The sequence below is a fragment of the Carcharodon carcharias genome, chromosome 5 (assembly GCF_017639515.1).
Source record: "Carcharodon carcharias isolate sCarCar2 chromosome 5, sCarCar2.pri, whole genome shotgun sequence".
Taxonomy (NCBI): Eukaryota; Metazoa; Chordata; class Chondrichthyes; order Lamniformes; family Lamnidae; genus Carcharodon; species Carcharodon carcharias.
This window is the reverse complement of record NC_054471.1, coordinates 45,139,349-45,157,846: the sequence shown is the minus strand read 5'-3', so window position 1 is coordinate 45,157,846 and position 18,498 is coordinate 45,139,349. Positions and strand designations below refer to the sequence as shown.

Genomic DNA, 18,498 nt, shown 5'->3' with positions numbered 1-18,498 from the left:
TTTGGAGGTGATAGGGGCTGGCATAGAGTACATTGAAGAAATCCAGTCTGGCGGTTACTAAGTTGCACTAAGACCTCAGCCACAATGGGGCTGGGAAGGGCAGAAGCAAACGATATTGCAGTGGTAGATATATAGTTGAAAAGGGGTTTGAAGTTTCTCTCTAGATAAAACACAATGTTCCAGCTTGCACATAATGTGGTTCAGACTGAGCGAGCAGTCAGGGACGGATGGTGTCAGTTACAAGGGAGCAGAGTTTAGCAGGAACTCAAAACAATGTCTTCAATCTCTTGATGTTCAGTGGGAGGAAAATCTGGCTCATTGTCACTTAACTTCAAACAGGCATCCTGACAGCACAGAGCAGGTCATGGGATCAATGGAAGTGATGGAGAAGTAGAGCTGGGCTCCCAGTACAAGATTGTGTTATTGTAAAGGAACAGTTTATTGTTGACAGTGAACACCCAGGTTTTCTATGTTAAAGATGCAACATAAATGTAAGCTGTTGTTGTACAGCCTAATTTTTGAATCCTTAGTGTACAAGAGTATCTGATCTTGGCCATGTTGGTGAGAACACTTCCAAAGCCACAGCAGGGAGGCATTGTCTCAGAAGAGTTATCACAAGGCTATTCACTCCATGATTTCCAACAGAGAACTAAATATTTACATTAGTTCAAGCTTGGAGGTGAATGCTTGTCCACCTCATAGCTGCAATGGATTTGTAACCTGGAGAGACAAGAAGGAGAATTGGAAAGCAATATACGTTTTTCACCCTATAACAAATGTTTTGTTTGCAGCTTTGGGAAGTTTACAACGACCGCAGATGCATCAGAACGTTTATTGGTAAGTACAATTCTGTTCTGAATGCAGTGGGAATGGTCAGATATGCAAGCAAAATTGGTCATCCTAAATTGCCTGGGCAGAGAGGAGGACAGGTAATTTCAATTACTCATTTAAAAGTTGTAATTTATTTTTTTATTCGTTCACAAGATGCAGGCGTTGCTGGCTAGGCCAGCATTTTTTATTCATCCCTAATTGCCCTTGTTCAGAGGGCATTTAAGAGTCAACCACATTATTGTGGATCTGGAGTCACGTGTAGGCCAGACCAGGTAAGGACAGCAAATTTCCTTCCCTAAAGGACATTAGTGAACCAGATGGGTTTTTATGAAAATTGACAATGGTTTCATGATTTAATTCCAGAATTTTATTGAATTCAAATTCCACCTTCTGATGTGGTGGGATTCGAACCCGAGTCCCCAGAGCATTATCCTGGGTCTCTGATTACCAGTCCAGTGACAATACCACTATGCCTACTACCCTACTGCTTAAAGAAAGCACGTATCCTGAATTATCAATTTACTAGATTGTATTTCAACAATTGCAATCTGAGCTATACCAGGTTAAAACCGTAACATTTCTGAGCATATGAACTTGTTTTCAGTGTGCACCACCCAAATGGGCTGCACTGTAGACTTCACTTAACAATTTAAATGTAAAAGTAAATTTTTATTCAATCGTGGGATATGGATGTCTGTTGTAAGGCCAGCATTGTTACCCAACCTTAATTGTCCTCGAGGAGGTGATGATGAGCTGCTGTCTCAAATGCAACTAGGGGCTTGGTGGTAAGGATAACAGATTTCCTTCCCTAAAGGACATTAGTGAACCAGATGAGTTTTTATAACAATTGATGATGGTTGTCTTGGTCACCATTACTGAGACTAGTTTTATGTTCCAAATTTAATAACTGAATTCAAATTCTATGGTGGCAACTGAACCCATGTCCCCAGAGCATTAGCTTGGGCTTCTGAATTACTACCAATGACATCACCGCTACACCACCATCTCCCCCTGAAGCTAAAGCAGTGCAGACCAAGAACTATTCAGTAAGGTGGAAATTCAGTAATTCCACAGGTAACCCCAATTTGTTAAACTTTGTCCTACCAAAATTTTAAGCTTTACCAAATAAATTTTTGCCCTAGTACATCACCCTCCTGCAGGGACGTATCCATCAATGGGCCAACAGACCACCAGGCCTGCAAAATTCAAAGGGTCAAATGGATGTGATAACACTAGATGAAGAGGGCATTCAACAGTGTGTATACTTCTGCCATTAATTCAACATTATTACAATTAGGCAGCTCTTCCTTGAAGTTTTTCCCTGCTTTGGTTGATGCTTTGTAATGGCAAAACTGAAAAAAGAAATACTTTTATTAAGAGCTTCCATCTCACTGAAGAATCCACATGCAACAACCTGCTCTGAAAACTCTGCTCACATTTTTACAGCTGTAACAAATTGCATCACAGCACCTGAGACAATCCATAACATTTTAAAACAATCAACAACATTCTAAGTAAAACAACTCTCAACATGCTTAAAAAAAGTCAATTTGCCCTATCTCCAATGTTAATGGATCCTTTAAAAAAATTCCAGGATCCTGATCCACATCTTTACCAAAATCTAATCAGTTCTTCTTTGGGCCACCACCTAGCTGTGTGTCAACTTTTGTTGAACTCCATCCATTAGTTTTTGAAATATATTATTTACAGACAAACAGACTTACAGGGGTGATAACATTACTTCTGCTCACCATCAGTAATAATCATGCTCCCCCTGTAAAATGGTTCCAGAATCTCATCGTTCCTTATCTCTTCAAAATGTATCAAAATGTAATGAATGGCCTGCCATTCACTTTTCTTCATTCCGTTTTCAAAATACACTACACGTATGCTTGTATTTGTTTTTTCAGTACTCCTCACGCAATTTGGCTAATGCTTGATACCAATTAGTCTTCATTTAAAAAAGAAAATTGGTAAATCAAATCATGGGGACAAGATAATGGACAAAGCTACAATTTAATATGGTTAAAATGACTTTGCTGTGCCTGTTAACGTGGCCTGTTGCCTTCTCATGCTAATGATGCAGAGCAGTGTGATTTTTAAAAAGCTATATTAAACAGCATTAACCACCTGAAAAAAATCCCCCAAATTCCACATAGGAGACCACACAACAAAACAATGAATTTGGAGGCCAAAAGCATACTTTAACAATAACTAACTAAAGTAGTGATGCTGCACAGCTGTTCCAAACTTAATATGTGTTAAGTTGCTTTTTTAAAATAATTTTGTTTACCATTTTTTAACCAATTGCAAAGTCAATCATATTGAATATTGTCAGGAGAAAGTCTACAAACAACAGAAAGCTGATTATACAACAGCCAAGTTTAAAAGGAGCATTATCATCAATTTGTTATGCAAAATTAAAATTCATGTGTAAAAGCAATCAAATCTTTAAGAGTCTCAGCATTCAAGCATTCCACAACCTTTACATTTTAATAGATTCAAAGGTGCACTTCATGCAAGGTTTGTAGTTTTTAAATGAATAAACATTCCAAACTGTACGAAGGGTCCCATCTTTGATTGATGAGTGCAAGATGTAAAGCTTTGGTAACATGTCTCTTTTCAGCAATGGTCTTGTATTACCAAGCGACTGCTTGTGTACTGATTTATCTAAAAGATACTTTAAAATGCAAATCATTTTCCAGTGAATGAAACATTAAATGTGTATTGCATTAGATAAATCTGATTGTATAGAATGTATATTTAAAATTCTTATTAAAACATTTTTTAAAAGATGTCCTTTTCAAAGAGATTAGAAGTCAACATTAATGCAGTTGTTTTCAGTGTAAGAGATAGACTTTGTGTTGTTTTACAGACACAGTCAACAAAGATTATGTTCTGTGAAGTTAGCCAAGAAACATTTATAGCCACTGATGTCATCAGTGTTAATATACATTTTTTTCCTCTTTAAGGTCATAGTAAAGCTGTGCGAGACATATGCTTTAACAATGATGGCACCCAGTTCCTTAGTGCTGCTTATGACCGGTACCTTAAACTCTGGGACACCGAGACAGGTACGTAAAAATACTCTGTTTTGGTGTTTGAAATTCTCTAAGCATCTTGAATGATATGTACAGTGTGGGTTAACTGTATGAGTTTCAGCCATGGTTCAGTTGGTCACACTCTTGCTTCTGAGTCAGAAGTTTCCGGGTTCATTTCCCACAAAAAAAACAAGGCTGGCACTTCAGGGGAGTGCTGAAGGAATGCAATGCTATCAAAGCTGTCATATTTTGATGCAACATTAAACCGAGATCCTGTCTGACCACTTAGGTGGCTGTAATTTGAAGAAGAGTCACTTGAGGGGAGTTATCCCCAGTCTCCTGGTCAATAATTATCCCTCAATCAACACCACAAGAACAGATTATCTGATCCTTATCACATTGCCATTTGAGCAAGTTTTGTTGCGCTCAGATTAGCAGCCGCGTTTTCTACATTACAACAGTGACAACATTTCATAAGTACTTGGTTGGCTCGAAAACACTTTGAGATAGCTGGTGATCATGAAAGGCACTATATAAATGCAAGTTCTTTTTTTTTAACAGCTCAGTAAACTGTCACACTTCAACTAATTCCTATTTTAGTGTGGCAAATTCATAATAAATATCATCAACTGATTTTTTTTTCTCTATAAATCTATAATTTTCTCATCTGAGGTTTTTTCTGTTTGGTGGGACCATTCTCAGGTCATGAACCCAATCACCGCAGCAGTGGGACTGCCAGTACAATCTTTTAGGAGGTGTCCAATTAAGAGTGCACCTCAGGGATCACCATACAATTAGGGATGCTAGGCTGGTTTAGGAGACTGAAAGGCTATTCAGAGCATACAAATGAAAAGGCAGGCAACAGCCTTCACTGTGTTTTCTGTGAGTGTTGCTGAGGCAAATTGGCCAAGAGAGGGCAGGACAAAATGGAGGAAACTGCAGCCATTTCTTCACCACCAGCACTATCCATGACGTAAGTCTCCAGGATATAAACATATTCTTTCAAGACTCTGCCTGCCGATGACCTCAGGCTTGCCAATTTACATGCAGATTGCATATTATTTTCATGGCAATCGATCTCCCATTATGCTCTTGCCTCCTGTGAGCAGAAATTGCATTGCTCCTGCACTGTTGATAAAATTCCATTGCCCTCAGAAAATGCCTGCAAAACGCTTTGTTAACTACATTAATCAGTTTCCCACCACTGCTGGGCAGCTTGCCATCAGCACACAGAAATCGCTTCCAGGAAAAGTGGGAGCATGTCAGCATGAAAACAGAAAATGCTGGAAAAACTCAGCAGGTCTGGTAGCATCTGAGGAGAGAGAAACAGAGTTTTAACGTTTCAAGTCCATATGACTTCTTCAGAGCATGTCGGCATTTTTGTCCAACAACATATTTTCCAGTTTTCCTTGTGCCCCCCATCACCAAATCTGCCTCCAAGGGCATGGTAAAATAGCCCCCATTATGGGCTGGATTTTCATCTTTAAGGTGGGTTGCAGGAATCAGAAAATTTCCCAGGTCAGCATACCTGCCTTGGGTGAAAGCGCCTGCAAAGGCAGCATTTTTGTTCCTTTTTTAAAATTCTTTCATGGGATGTAGGCATCACTGGCCAGGCCAGCATTTATTACCCATCCCTAGTTTCCCTAGTTCAGAGGGCATTTAAGAGTCAGCCACATTGCTGTGGGTCTGGAGTCACATGTAGGCCAGACCAGGTCAGGACGACAGATTTACTTCCCTAAAAGACATTAGTGAACCAGATGGGCTTTTATACCAATGGACAATAATTTCATGATCATCATTAGACTTCTACTTCTAGATTTTCATTGTATTCAAATTCCACCATCTGCCATGGCGGGGCTTGAACGCGGGCCCACAGAGCATTACCCTGAGTCATAGAGTCATAGAGGTCTACAGCACAGAAAAAGGCCCTTCAGCCCATCGAGTCTGTGTCAGTCAAACAAGTACCTAACTATTCTAATCCCATTTCCCAGCAGTAGGCACAGCCTTGTATGCCATTGCATTGCAAGTGCCCATCCAAATACTTCTTAAACGTTATGAGGGCTTCTGCCTTTACCACCCTTTCAGGCAATGAGTTCCAGATTCCCACCACCCTCTGGGTGAAAAAATTCTTCCTCACATCCCCTCTAAACCTCCTGCCCATTACCTTAAATCTATGCCCCCTGGTTATTGATCCCTCCACCAAGGGGAAAAGTTCCTTCTTGTCTACCACCACTACTACTTCTATGTCCCTCATCATTTTATACACCTCAATCATGTCCCCCTCAATTTCCTCTGCTCCAGGGAAAATAACCCGTCTATCCAATCTCCCCTCATAACTAAAACTCTCCAGCTCAGGCAACATCCTGGTAAATCTCCTCTGCACTCTCTCTAGTGCAATCACATCCTTCCTATAATGAGGATTCCAGAACTGCACGCAATACTTTAGCTGTGGCCTAGCTAGCACTTTATTCAGTTCCAGCATAACCTCGCTGCACTTATATTCTATGCCTCAGCTCATAAAGGCAAGTATCCCATATGCCTTCTTAACCACCTTATCTACCTGTCCCACTACCTTAAGGGTACATGTACACCAAGGTCCCTCTGATCCTCGGTACTTCCCAGGGTCCTACCATTCATCGTATATTCCCATGCCTTGTTTGTCCTGCCCAAGTGCATCACCTCACGCTTATCCGGATTAAATTCCATTTGCCACTGATCAGCCCATCTAACCAGCCCATTTATATCCTCTTGTAATCTAAGGCTATCCTCCTCACTATTTACCACTCCACCAATTTTCGTGTCATCCGTGAACTTCCTGATCAACCCTCCTACATTCAAGTCTAAATCATTTATATAGACCACAAACAGCAAGGAACCCTACACGGATCCCTGTGGAACCCCACTGGACACAGGCATCCAGTCACAAAAACACCCCTCGGCCATCACCCTCTGCTTCCTGCCACTTAGCCAATTCTGGATCCAATTTGCCAAATTGCCTTGGATCCCATGGACTCTAGCTTCATTATCAATCTCCCATGCGGGACCTTATCAAAAGCCTTGCTGAAGTCCAAGTAGACTACGTCAAATGCATTGCCCTCATCTACACACCTGGTCACCTCTTTGAAAAATTCAATCTAATTGGTCAGACATGACCTCCCCTTAACAAAACCATGCTGACTGTCCTTGATTAATCCCTGCCTCTCTAAGTGTAGATTAATTCTGTCCCTCAGAATTGCTTCCAATAGTTTCCCCACCACTGAGGTTGGAGTGACTAGCCTGTAGTTCCCTGGTTTATCCCTTCTTCCCTTCTTGAATAATGGTACCACATTGGCTGTCCTCCAGTCCTCTGGCACCTCTCCTGTGGCCAGAGAGGTATTGAAAGTTATTGTCAGCACCCCTGCTATCTCCTCCTTTGCCTCACTCAACAGCCTGGGATACATTTCATCCAGGCCTGGAGATTTGTCTACTTTTAAGCCTGCCAGACCACTTAGAACTTCCTCCCTTTCTATGCTAATTTCTTTAATTATATCACAGTTCTTCTGCCTGATTTCCATACCCACGTTGTCCCCCTCACTTGTGAACACCGACACAAAGTATTCATTTAGAACTCTACCTACGTCTTCCGGCTCCACACACAAATCACCATTATAGTCCTTAATGGGCCCTACTCTTTCCCTAGCTATCCTCTTACTCTTAATATACTTGTAAAATAACTTTGGATTTTCCTTTATTTTCCCTGCCAATGTTTTTTCATGCCCCATTTTTGCTCTCCTAATTTCCTTTTTAAGTTTCCCCCCTACACGTTTTATACTCCTCTAGGGCTTCCGCTGTTTTAAGTCTTCAGTATCTGCCAGAAGCCTCCCTTTTTCTCTTTATCCAATCCTGTGTATTCCTCAATATCCAGGATTCCCTGGATTTGTTGGTCCCACCATTTGTCTTTACTGGAATATGTTGGCCCTGTCCTCTCCCTATTTCCTTCTTGAATGAGTCCCACTGCTCTAATGCTGATTTACCTAAAAGTAGCTGCTCCCAGTCCGCTCTGGCCAAATCATATCTGACCTTATTAAAATCGGCCTTCCCCCAATTTAGAACTCTGATTTCTGGGCCATCCTTGTCCTTTTCCATAACAACTTTGATTCTAATGGAGTTATGATCAGTATCTGCAAAACGCTTCCCCACTGATAACTCGACCACTTGCCTGGCTTCATTCCCTAAAATTAAGTCCAGGACCGCTCCCTCTCTTGTAGGACCTTCTACGTACTGGCTTAAAAAGCTCTCCTGGATGCGTTTAAGAATTCCGCTCCCTCTAAACCTATCACACTATGACTAACCCTAGTTAATGTTGGGGAAGTTGAAATCCCCCACTATTACTACCCTATTATTTTTACGCTTCTCTGAAATTTGCCTAGATATCTGCTCTTCTATTTCTTTCTGACTGTTTGGGGGCCTATTGTACACTCCCAGCAATGCAATTGCTCCTTTTTTGTTTCTCAGTTCTACCCATGTGGCTTCATTTGAGGAGCCTTTTAAGATGTCATCCCTCGTTACTGTTGTAATTGATTCCTTGATCAATATTGCGATACCCCCTCCTCTTTTACCTCCTTCCCTGTCTCGCCTGAAGACCCTATATCCTGGAATATTGAGCTGCAAATCCTGCCCCTCTGTCAACCAAGTCTCTGCAACAACAATGACATCATACTTCCGTGTGTTAATTTGTGCCCTCAACTCATCTGCCTTATTCGGCAGACTCCTTGCATTAAAATAAATACCATCCAACCTTGCCAAACTCCTTTCTGCCTTAACTGGACTATAAGTTCTGTGCCTTCCAGACACATTTGCTCTGTCTTCTAATTTTGGCTGTACATCTCCCCCTGCTGAACCTCCTCTCAGGATCCCATCCCCCTGCCAAGTTAATTTAAACCCTCCTCAACAGCACTAGCAAACCTCCCCATAAGAATGTTGGTCCCATTCAGGTTCAGGTGCAACCCGTCCGCCTTGTACAAGTTCCACTGCCCCCAGAAATCGAAAGCCCTCCCTCCTGCAACATCTCTCCAGCCACGCATTCATCTGGACTAACCTCCTATTTCTATACTCAGTAGTGCGTGGCACTGGAAGTAATCCAGAGGTTACTGCCTTTTGAGGTCCTGTTCTTTAATCTGTTTCCTAGCTGACTAAATTCTGCTTGCAGGACCTCATCCCTCTTTCCACCTAAGTCGTTGGCACCAATATGTACCACGATCTCTGTCTGTTTGCCCTCCCCCTTTAGAATGCCCTGCAGCCGTTCAGTGACATCCTTGAATCTGACACCAGGGAGGCAACATATCACCTGCTCTCGCTTTCTCCCCATATCCTTTGATCCCTTTCGCCCCAAGAGTCACATCTAACTGCTTCTTGAAAACACACTGTTTTGGTCTCAACTATTTTCTGTGGTAACGAATTCCACAGGCTCACCACTCTCTGGGTGAAGAAATTTCTCCTCATCTCAGTCCTAAATGGTCTACCCCATATCCTCAGACTGTGACCCCTGGTTCTGGACTCCCCCACCATCAGGAACATCCTTCCTGCATCTACCCTGTCTAGTCCTGTTAGAATTTTATACGTTTCTATGAGATCCCCCTCATTTTTCTGAACTCCAGCGAATATAATCCTAATCGACTCAATCTTTCCTCATATGTCAGTCCTGCCATCCCAGGATTCAGTCAGGTAAACCTTCGCTGCACATCCTCTATAGCAAGTACATCCTTCCTCAGATTAGGAGACCAAAACTGCACACACTATTTCAGGTGTGGTCTCACCAAAGCCCTGTACAAGGACACCAGGTTTCGTTGCACATTCCCCTCTCTCAATTTATAGCCATTCAGATAATAATCTGCCTTCCTGTTTTTGCTACCAAAGTGGATAACCTCACATTTATCCACATTATACTGCATCTGCCATGCATTTGCCCACTCACTCAGCTTGTCCAAATCACACTGAAGCATCTCTGCATCCTCTTCACAGCTCACCCTCCCACCCAGCTTTGCGTCACCTGCAAATTTGGAGATATACATTTAATTCCCTCATCTAAATCATTAATATATATTGTGAATAACTGGGTCCCAGCACCAATCCCTGCGGTACCCCACTAGTCACTGCCTGCCATTTGGAAAAAGACCAGTTTATTCCTACTCTTTGTTTCCTGTCTGTCAACCAATTTTCTATCCATCTCAATACACTACCCCCAATCCCATGCACTTTAATTTTATACGCCAATCTCTTATGTGGGACATTGTCGAAAGCCTTCTGAAAGTCCAAATAAACCACATCCACTGGCTCCCCCTCATCAACTCTACTAGTTACATCCTCGAAAAATTCCAATAGATTTGTCAAGCATGATTTCCCTTGCATAAATCCATGCTGACCCTGTCCGATTCTGCCACTCTGGAGTCATACCATCCTGGAGTCACGTCTTCGGCCACAGAAACATCTTTGTTCCCCATACTATCGAGTCTCCTACCACTATTGCTCTTCCCCTTTTTTTCCTCCCCGCCCTGTGCAGCTGAGCTACTCACAGTGCCATGAGCATGGCTGCATTCCCCAGAGGAACCGTTTTCCAACACACAAAAACGTTTCTCGAGCGAGATGCACCCTGGGGATTTCCTGACTACCTGCCTGACTCCTTTCTTCTGACTGATGGTCAGCCGTTCCCTCTCCGTCTGCACTTCCGTAAGCTGTGGGGTGACCATGTCTAAAAATGTGCTATCCACGAAACTCTCTGCCTCGCCGATGCACCTCAGCGCCTCCAGCTGTCACTCAAGCTCCAAAACCCGGAGCTCAACTAGCTGAACCTGGTGGCATTTCCTGCACATGTGGTTGGTCAAAGCGCAAGCAGCATCTAGGACTTCCCACATGTTGCAGGCAGTACATAACATGGGACTGAGCTGCCCTGCCATGCCTCTAGTTGAAAAAAATCCTCAATTTAAGTTAAATACAGTAAAAAAATTAAATTATTTACGTACTTTAACAAAAAACCAGAACCCTTACCTTTCCTTAGCTTAATCTATTTTAAACTGGAGAAAAACACTTACCCACTACTCACTAATCAGCTCTCACCTTTGTGCTGACGTCACTTTTTGAATCTTGCCCCCACTCACGCTAGTTCTGATCTCTCCGCCACACTCTCGCGCTGTCTTGTTATTTTCAACAAGAACTCACTGCAGGACACTCTTCCCAGACTGCTTCACCACAATGCTGACTGCAGGACACTCTTCCCAGACTGCTTCACCACAATGCTGACTGCAGGACACTCTTCCCAGACTGCTTCACCACAATGCTGACTGCAGGACACTCTTCCCAGACTGCTTCACCACAATGCTGACTGCAGGACACTCTTCCCAGACTGCTTCACCACAATGCTGACTGCAGGACACTCTTCCCAGACTGCTTCACCACAATGCTGACTGCAGGACACTCTTCCCAGACTGCTTCACCACAATGCTGACTGCAGGACACTCTTCCCAGACTGCTTCACCATGATGCTGACTGCAGGACACTCTTCCCAGACTACTTCACAGCGATGCTGACTGCAGGACACTATTCCCAGACCCCCACAGTCACTGGATTATAAGTCCAGCGACAATACCACTACGCCATCACCTCCCCCTGAAGCGGATGCTGATGGAGTCAGGCCGCTGCCTCCAGATACAGTTCAGAGACAGCCACAGGGGTTGCCAGGTGTGGAGGCGGGCTATTTAAAAGGCCCTGCTTTGGGCTTTGAACCCGGTTATAGTCAAAACAGTTGTGCCCTCGAGCCCTCATTATACATTCTTGGTTGGGAACCAAGACCTCCATTAAAGTGCTGAAACAGCTGAGCCCCAGGGAAAACATTGCTTAACTGACGGCTCTGACTCTCTGATCTCTTCTGTCAATTTCACAATTTTATTTACACAAGATAGAGGTTCCAAGTGCTTGCAGTTTCTGCTATTGATACTGTAAAGGGCCTGGATGATACTTTTATTGGGCAGTAGTAAAATCATTTCTTTACAATTGAATTACTTTTTTTAAAGCTTTTTTAACATATCCTCTTGTCATTATAATGTTCATTGGTTCTACACAGAGTGAATGACCATAGCTGGCTTGGATGGTGTGAGGGCCATGGGGGTGTGTGGAGGAGCATAACTTGGCATGGGGACATGGGTAAGACATTTTGAACTTGCCTTTCAAAAGTTCCCTTCATGCAGACTGGTTCACAACACACCTGAAGTGAACCATGACTCTGAAAAGCCGGCCCGACTCCATGAAAATTGCTGAGGATGAGGGTATGCCTATCCCCACAATGGAGCCGGCAGGTCAGGAGTGCAGGGTGCAAGCTCGTGACCCAAACCAGCCAGCACCCTTGAACAGCAGTGAAAATCAGAAACCCCGGAAATGAGGTTGAGGATCCTGGAATCAGGCCACGGCTGCCATTTTCACCCCTCCACAGAGTCTCCTTGACTCTCGTGAAAATCCAGCCCTGTGTCTCTCACCTAGTTCAAATTAAGCTTTTAAAAACAATCATAGATTGGTTACAGCACAGAAGGAGGCCACTCAGGTCTGTGTTGGCTCTTTGAAGTGCAGTTCACCTGTTCCCCTGCCCTTTTCCCCTTGGTCCTGTAAATATTTCCTTTTTGTACAATGATCCAATTCTTCTTTGAAAGCCTCAGTAGACCCTGCCTCCACCACAATCTCAGGCAGTGCATCCTAGATCCTAACCACTTGCTGGATGAAAAGGTTTTTCCTCATGTTGCCATTGCTTCTTTTGCCAATTACCTTAAATCTGTACCTTCTGGTTTTTTGATTTTTTTGTTCTTTCATGGGATTTGGGGGTCGTTGGTTAGGCCAGAGTTTCTATTGCCCATCCCTAATTGGCCTTGTGAAGATAGTGGTAAGCAACCTTCTTGAACTACTGCAGTCCATATGCCATAGGTAAATCCACAGTGCTAAGAAGGGAGTTCGAAAATTTTGACCCAGCGATACTGCAGGAATGGCGCGAAGTTGGGTTGGTGTGTGGCTTGGAAGGGAACTTGCAGGTTTTGGTGTTCCCATGCATCTCCTGCCCTTGTCCTTCTGGGTGGTGGAGGTCATGGGTTTGGAAGGTGATGGCGAAGAAGCCTTGGTGAGTTGCACCAGTGCATCTTGTAGATGGTACACACTGCAGCCAATTTGTTGTGTTGGTGGAGTGAGTGGATGTTGAAAGTGGTGGATGGGGTGTCAATCAAGTGGCTGCTTTGTCCTGGATGTTGTCGAGTTTCTTGAATATTGTTGGAGCTGCACTCTTCCAGGCAAGTGTAAGTATTCCATCATACTCCTGACTCGTACTTTGTAGATGGTGGACAGGTTTTGGGGAGTCAGGAGAGTTACTCACTGCAGGATTCCCAGCCTCTGACCTGCTCTTGTAGCCACAGTATTTATATGGCTGGTCAAGTTCAGTTTCTGGTCAATGGTAGCCCCCCAGGATGTTAATAGTAGGCGATTTAGTGATGGCAATGCCATTGAATATCATGGGGCGATGGTTGGATTCTCTCTTGTTGGAGATGGCCATTGCCTGGCACTTGTGTGGTGTAAATGTTATTTGCCATTTATCAGCTGAATCCTGAATGTAGTCCTGGTTTTGCTACATATGGGCACGGACTACTTCAGTATCTGAGGAGTCGTGAATGGTGCTGAACATTGTGCAATCATGAGCAAACATCCCTAATTCTGACCTTATGATGGAGGGAAGGTCATTGATGCAGTTGAAGATGGTTGGGCCTAGGACACTACCCTGAGGAATTCTTGCAGTGATGTCCTGGAACTGAGATGATTGACCTCCAACAACCACAACTATCTTCCTTTGTGCTAGGTATGACTCCAACCAGTGGAGAGTTTTCTCCCTTATTCCCATTGACTCCAATTTTGCTAGAGCTCCTTGATGCCACGCTCGGTCAAATGTGGCCTTGAAATTAAGGGCTGTCATTCTCACCTCACCTCTTGAGCTCAGCTCTTTTATCCATGTTTGGACCAGGGCTATAATGAGGCCAGGAGCTGAGGGCCCTGTCAGAATCCAAACTGAGTGTCAAAGAGTAGATTATTGCCCACAACAGTTTCTCCCTTTCTACTCTGTCCAGACCCGTCATAATTTTGAATACCTCTATCAAATCTCCTCTCAATCTTCTCTTCTCCGAGGAAAAGAGTCCCAAATTTCTCTAATTTTTCTGTGCAACTGAAGTTCCTTATCTCTTGAACTATTCTTATGAATATTTTCAGCATCCTCTCTGATACCTTCACATCCTTCCTAAATTGTGGTGCCCCAAAATGGGCGCAATACTCCAGTTGAGGCCAAACCAGTGTTTTATACAGGTTTAACATAACTTCCTTGCTTTTATGCTCTGTACCCCTATTGCTAACGCCCATGAAGTTGCATGCTTTATTAACCGCTCTGTCAACCATCCCTGTCGCCTTCAATGTTCTATGCACGTATACACTGAGCTCCTTCTGCTCCCACACCGCCATTGGAATTGTTTTTATTTTATAGTGCATCTTTGTGTTCTTCCTACTAAAATGAATTACTTCACACGTGTCTGCATTAATTTTCATCTAACACTTGTCCGCCCATTCCACCAACCTGTCTATGTCCTTTTGAAGTTCTACACTATGCTCCTCATGATTCACAATACTCCCAAGCTTTGTATCCTGACCTTCCTCCAGTCTAAACAACAACAGTGTGCCACTATGTTTTGTTTCCTGTCACTCAGCTAATGTATCTATACTGCTCCTGTGCCTTTTATTCCATGGGAATCAAACTTTGATTACAAGTTTGTTGTGTGGCACTTTATCAAATGCCATTTGGAAGTCCATGTACACCACATCAGCATTATCCTCATCAACCCTCTCTTTTGCCTCATCAAAAAACACAAGCCAGTTAGTTAAACACAATTTTCCCTTAAGAAATCTATGCTGGCTTTATTTAATTAACCCCTATTTGCCCAAGTGAAAATTAATTTTGTCCTAAATTATCATTTCTAAAAGGTTTCCCACCACCAAGGTTAATCTGTAGTTGCTGGGTTTATCTTTACACACACCTTTGAACACAGGCATGGCATTTTCAATTGTCCAGTTCTCTGGCACCACCTCTTGAGTTGAAGGAAGATTGGAAAGTTTTGGCCAGTGCCTCCACATTTCCACTCTCACTTTCTTCAGTATGTTCACGGCACAGACGTGTATCCAGGATGGTATATTGCAAGGTGCTGGGGAAAGATTGTCAATGAATATCTGCAGAGCATCGTGAGGTAGGAGAGTGAACATCCAGAGGTTGTGGCGCACATTGTTACCGACGACATAAGTAGAAAGAAGGATGTGGTCCTGCAGTCAGAATTTAGGGAGCTAGGTAAAAAGTTAGCCAGCAGGACCTCAAAAGTAGTAATCTCCAGAATACTCCTGGTACCATGCGTGAGTAAGTATAGAACTAGGCGGATAGGGCAGAAGAATGCATGGCTGGAGAAATGGTGCAGAAGGGAGGACTTTCAGTTCTTGGCATCTATCTCTTCCTACATACTCTTAAACTGCCGGGTGACTGCATCTATAAACATGCTATCCACATAGTTCTCAACCTCACAGATATGCTGTAGTGATGTCAGCTGCTGCTCAAGTTCTGAAACCCAGAGCTTGAGCTGCTGCAGCTGACGACACTTTCTGCACATAGGAAATGTCCTGGCGTTCCCACATGGAACAGGATGTGCACTCCAGGGTTCTGCCGTTCCTCTATCTATTAGCTAATTACCACTCCTCAAAACAGACGCACCAGCTACTCACTGCCTTCTTCTGTTGTCACATAAATATAGGGAAGTTATTTAAAATGCTTTTCTTAACCATTATTTTAAAAAAGCTTTTTTTAAATTTCGTAGCTCGTTAAGCTAACTTTGGAGAAAGGAAAATAAAGCTAAAGTACTCACCAGCCAATTAACTCAGCTTTCCTATGATGTCACAGCTTGAATTTTTTTTCTCCCCCTCATTTCAGTGATCCTGACCTGCTTCACCATGATCCTGACCTGCTACATACCCCCTCCCAGTCTGCTTCACAGTGACCCTGACCTGCTACATCCTCCTCCCGGTCTGCTTCACAATGATCCTGACCTGCTGCACACTTCTACTGATCATAATGTAGCTATGATGCCTACAGCTCTGTAGTTGATGCAGATTTGAATGCTGATCCAAAATTTATAATTACAGTAAGTTTTGTTAAATAGGTTCTAACCATGCACCTCCAGGCCACAGAAAAATCTTCTCATCCCTTGTGATTGCACCCCTCCCAACCTACCAACCTGTTACAGTTGTGTCAGCTCCATAAAGACAAATGAGCTGACAGCCATCAATGGTTCAGCACTTGTAGCTCACTGTGCAAATTGAAATATGACCGGACTGTAAAAACATGTTGATGTGAGACTTGAGTTCCAACTCGGCCAGACCCTGTTAGCACAATCGATATCCCTTCTTAGAGGAAATTATTGGATTTTGGAATCATAAAGAACAAGAGACTGTTCAGCCCTTCATGAAATCATGTTCTTTGAAATTGCTGTCCATTTAGTTCTACTCCCAACTATCTGCCCACAGCCCTACAAATTTCTGCTTTTCAAGTATTTATCTAATTCCCTTATGAAAATTGCAATTGAATCTGCTTCCGCCACTTTTTTAGATAGGCTACCTATGCACTACAGTTTTACAGTGAAATAATCTCCTTGGTGGTGCTTAGAAGATTGCTTACAAATTTTTAATTTTTTAAGAATTTTGTGAAAAATAGAGGAATATTAATCTTTTTTGTTTTTCATTTACTGCTCTTGCTTCTCCCATACATGTAACTGCTTACATAAAGTGAACCATCCAATGCTATCTCCTTCCAACCCATCAACCCAGGTCAAATTATTATCCCCAGTGCAACTGCAGTGACAGCTCAGTAAAAGATTTCACTCATGCATATATTTCCCATTGTGTGATTAATTGTATAGCAGTCTCTCTGAAGGTTTTGTTCTTTAGTTTGCAATGCTGCATGATTTCTTACGCCATTGGCTTACCTCTTTTATATTGTTTCTTTGCCATTAGGGAAATGTACAGCCAAGTTTTCTAATCGCAAAGTTCCATACTGTGTCAAGTTCAATCCTGATGAAGACAAGCAGCATCTGTTTGTGGCTGGAATGTCAGATAAGAAAATTGTCCAGGTGAGAATTGCCTTTTGTGCCCCATTCCTGTTTTAAGTTCTGTTGTATTGTATTAATGGCTTCTTGATGTACTCTCAAAGTTCCAGAGGCAATCACAACAGGGTGGGAAATAATGTAGTTATAATTACATATTTTTCTATATTTGTATTTGGTTAGGACTTTCATTTTCATAAGTTTTCAATACAGTGAGTGGGTGGTCAAATGACCTGCTGAAACTGGCAGTGCTGCTGAACAACAGCTTCACAAAACAATAAAAACAATTTTGAGTAACTGGTTTTTACATTTTTCCATCTGTGTGGATTGGCATGTGAGGTCAACCAGTACCCATTGATTGCATTGCAAGCAGCGTGCCAACTTTGCTCATTTTAATGTTCTCTGCATCCAAGTCAGCGCTGTTCATTGGCTGGATGCATCAGCTGGGGGCCAATATTGTTAACATGAACAACTTAAAAGCTATCCTGCACCTCTTAAAGGCCAGGGCACGCAGCGGTGGTGGGTGGGGTGTATTGTAGCTGAAACAGTTGCTGGGTTTGTGGTTGAAGAAAATCTAATCTGGGAAAAAGTGAGGAATAACACCACAGGGAAGCCAGTGGTCTCCAAGATTTACAGATGGTGCACTGAAGATCTTGATGGAGGAGGTTGGAGAAGAACAGAGATGCCCCATATCCACAGCGGGAGAAGAAGGCCTTCCAGCACATGGTCAAAGTACAGGTGGAGTAGTGGGCATGTAGCTCAGTACCAGGAGTTAAAACCTGGGGACCTGGATGCAATGCTGCAAGAAATTCATTGACCTCATAGAAGTGGTTAAGGTCAGTGAATGTATCTTCAAATATCATGTCCTATCAACAGCCTCAGCCACTGCTTAAATCATCACATTTCCATCACCCAGAAACCAACAATCTCTATCAATCAGTCATCAAACCTAACATTCATATGCTTCACTTTGCCCTTATCACACTTAACACTGCTTCAAGCCTCGTATCCACATCTCAAAAATTGTACGCACTGTCAGCTAATCAAGCATGTCAGCTCCATCAGCCAAACAGATTGTACCACACTTATGTACATATTTCCCTCTCTTGCAAGACAAGCTGACACACACCAAAGAGGAGGGGAAAGATATGCATGCATATTCCAACCCCCAAGGAGGAAACTGTGCTGGCCATTATTGAGACAGTCATGACTGTGGCCAGCATCAGGGCTAAAACCATCAGAGGTGATGATATCTGCATATCTAATCCTCCCGCTCACATCCCACTTCACTGATACCACACTCTCTTTTGATTTTAAAAACTATGTATGAGTAGGCTGCAGCCAGGGCAAGGATAGTGCTGGTGCCAGCTTGCTGGAGGGTGAGGTCACGCACTGTTTCTGCTGCAGAGGACTCAAATGAGCACTTTGATAGGGCAGCCTACATC

The 18,498-nt window shown here is 43.0% G+C and overlaps 1 protein-coding gene across 1 annotated transcript in view; it reads left to right on the top strand.

The window, feature by feature from the left end:
• Positions 1-18,498, top strand: part of cdc40 (cell division cycle 40 homolog (S. cerevisiae)) — a 147,090-nt gene that overhangs the window by 67,253 nt on the left and 61,339 nt on the right. The window contains exons 9-11 of the mRNA XM_041188268.1: positions 792-837; positions 3,804-3,905; positions 16,965-17,080. Coding sequence (XP_041044202.1) covers positions 792-837; positions 3,804-3,905; positions 16,965-17,080 — 264 coding nt within the window. The remainder of the gene's footprint in view (positions 1-791; positions 838-3,803; positions 3,906-16,964; positions 17,081-18,498) is intronic.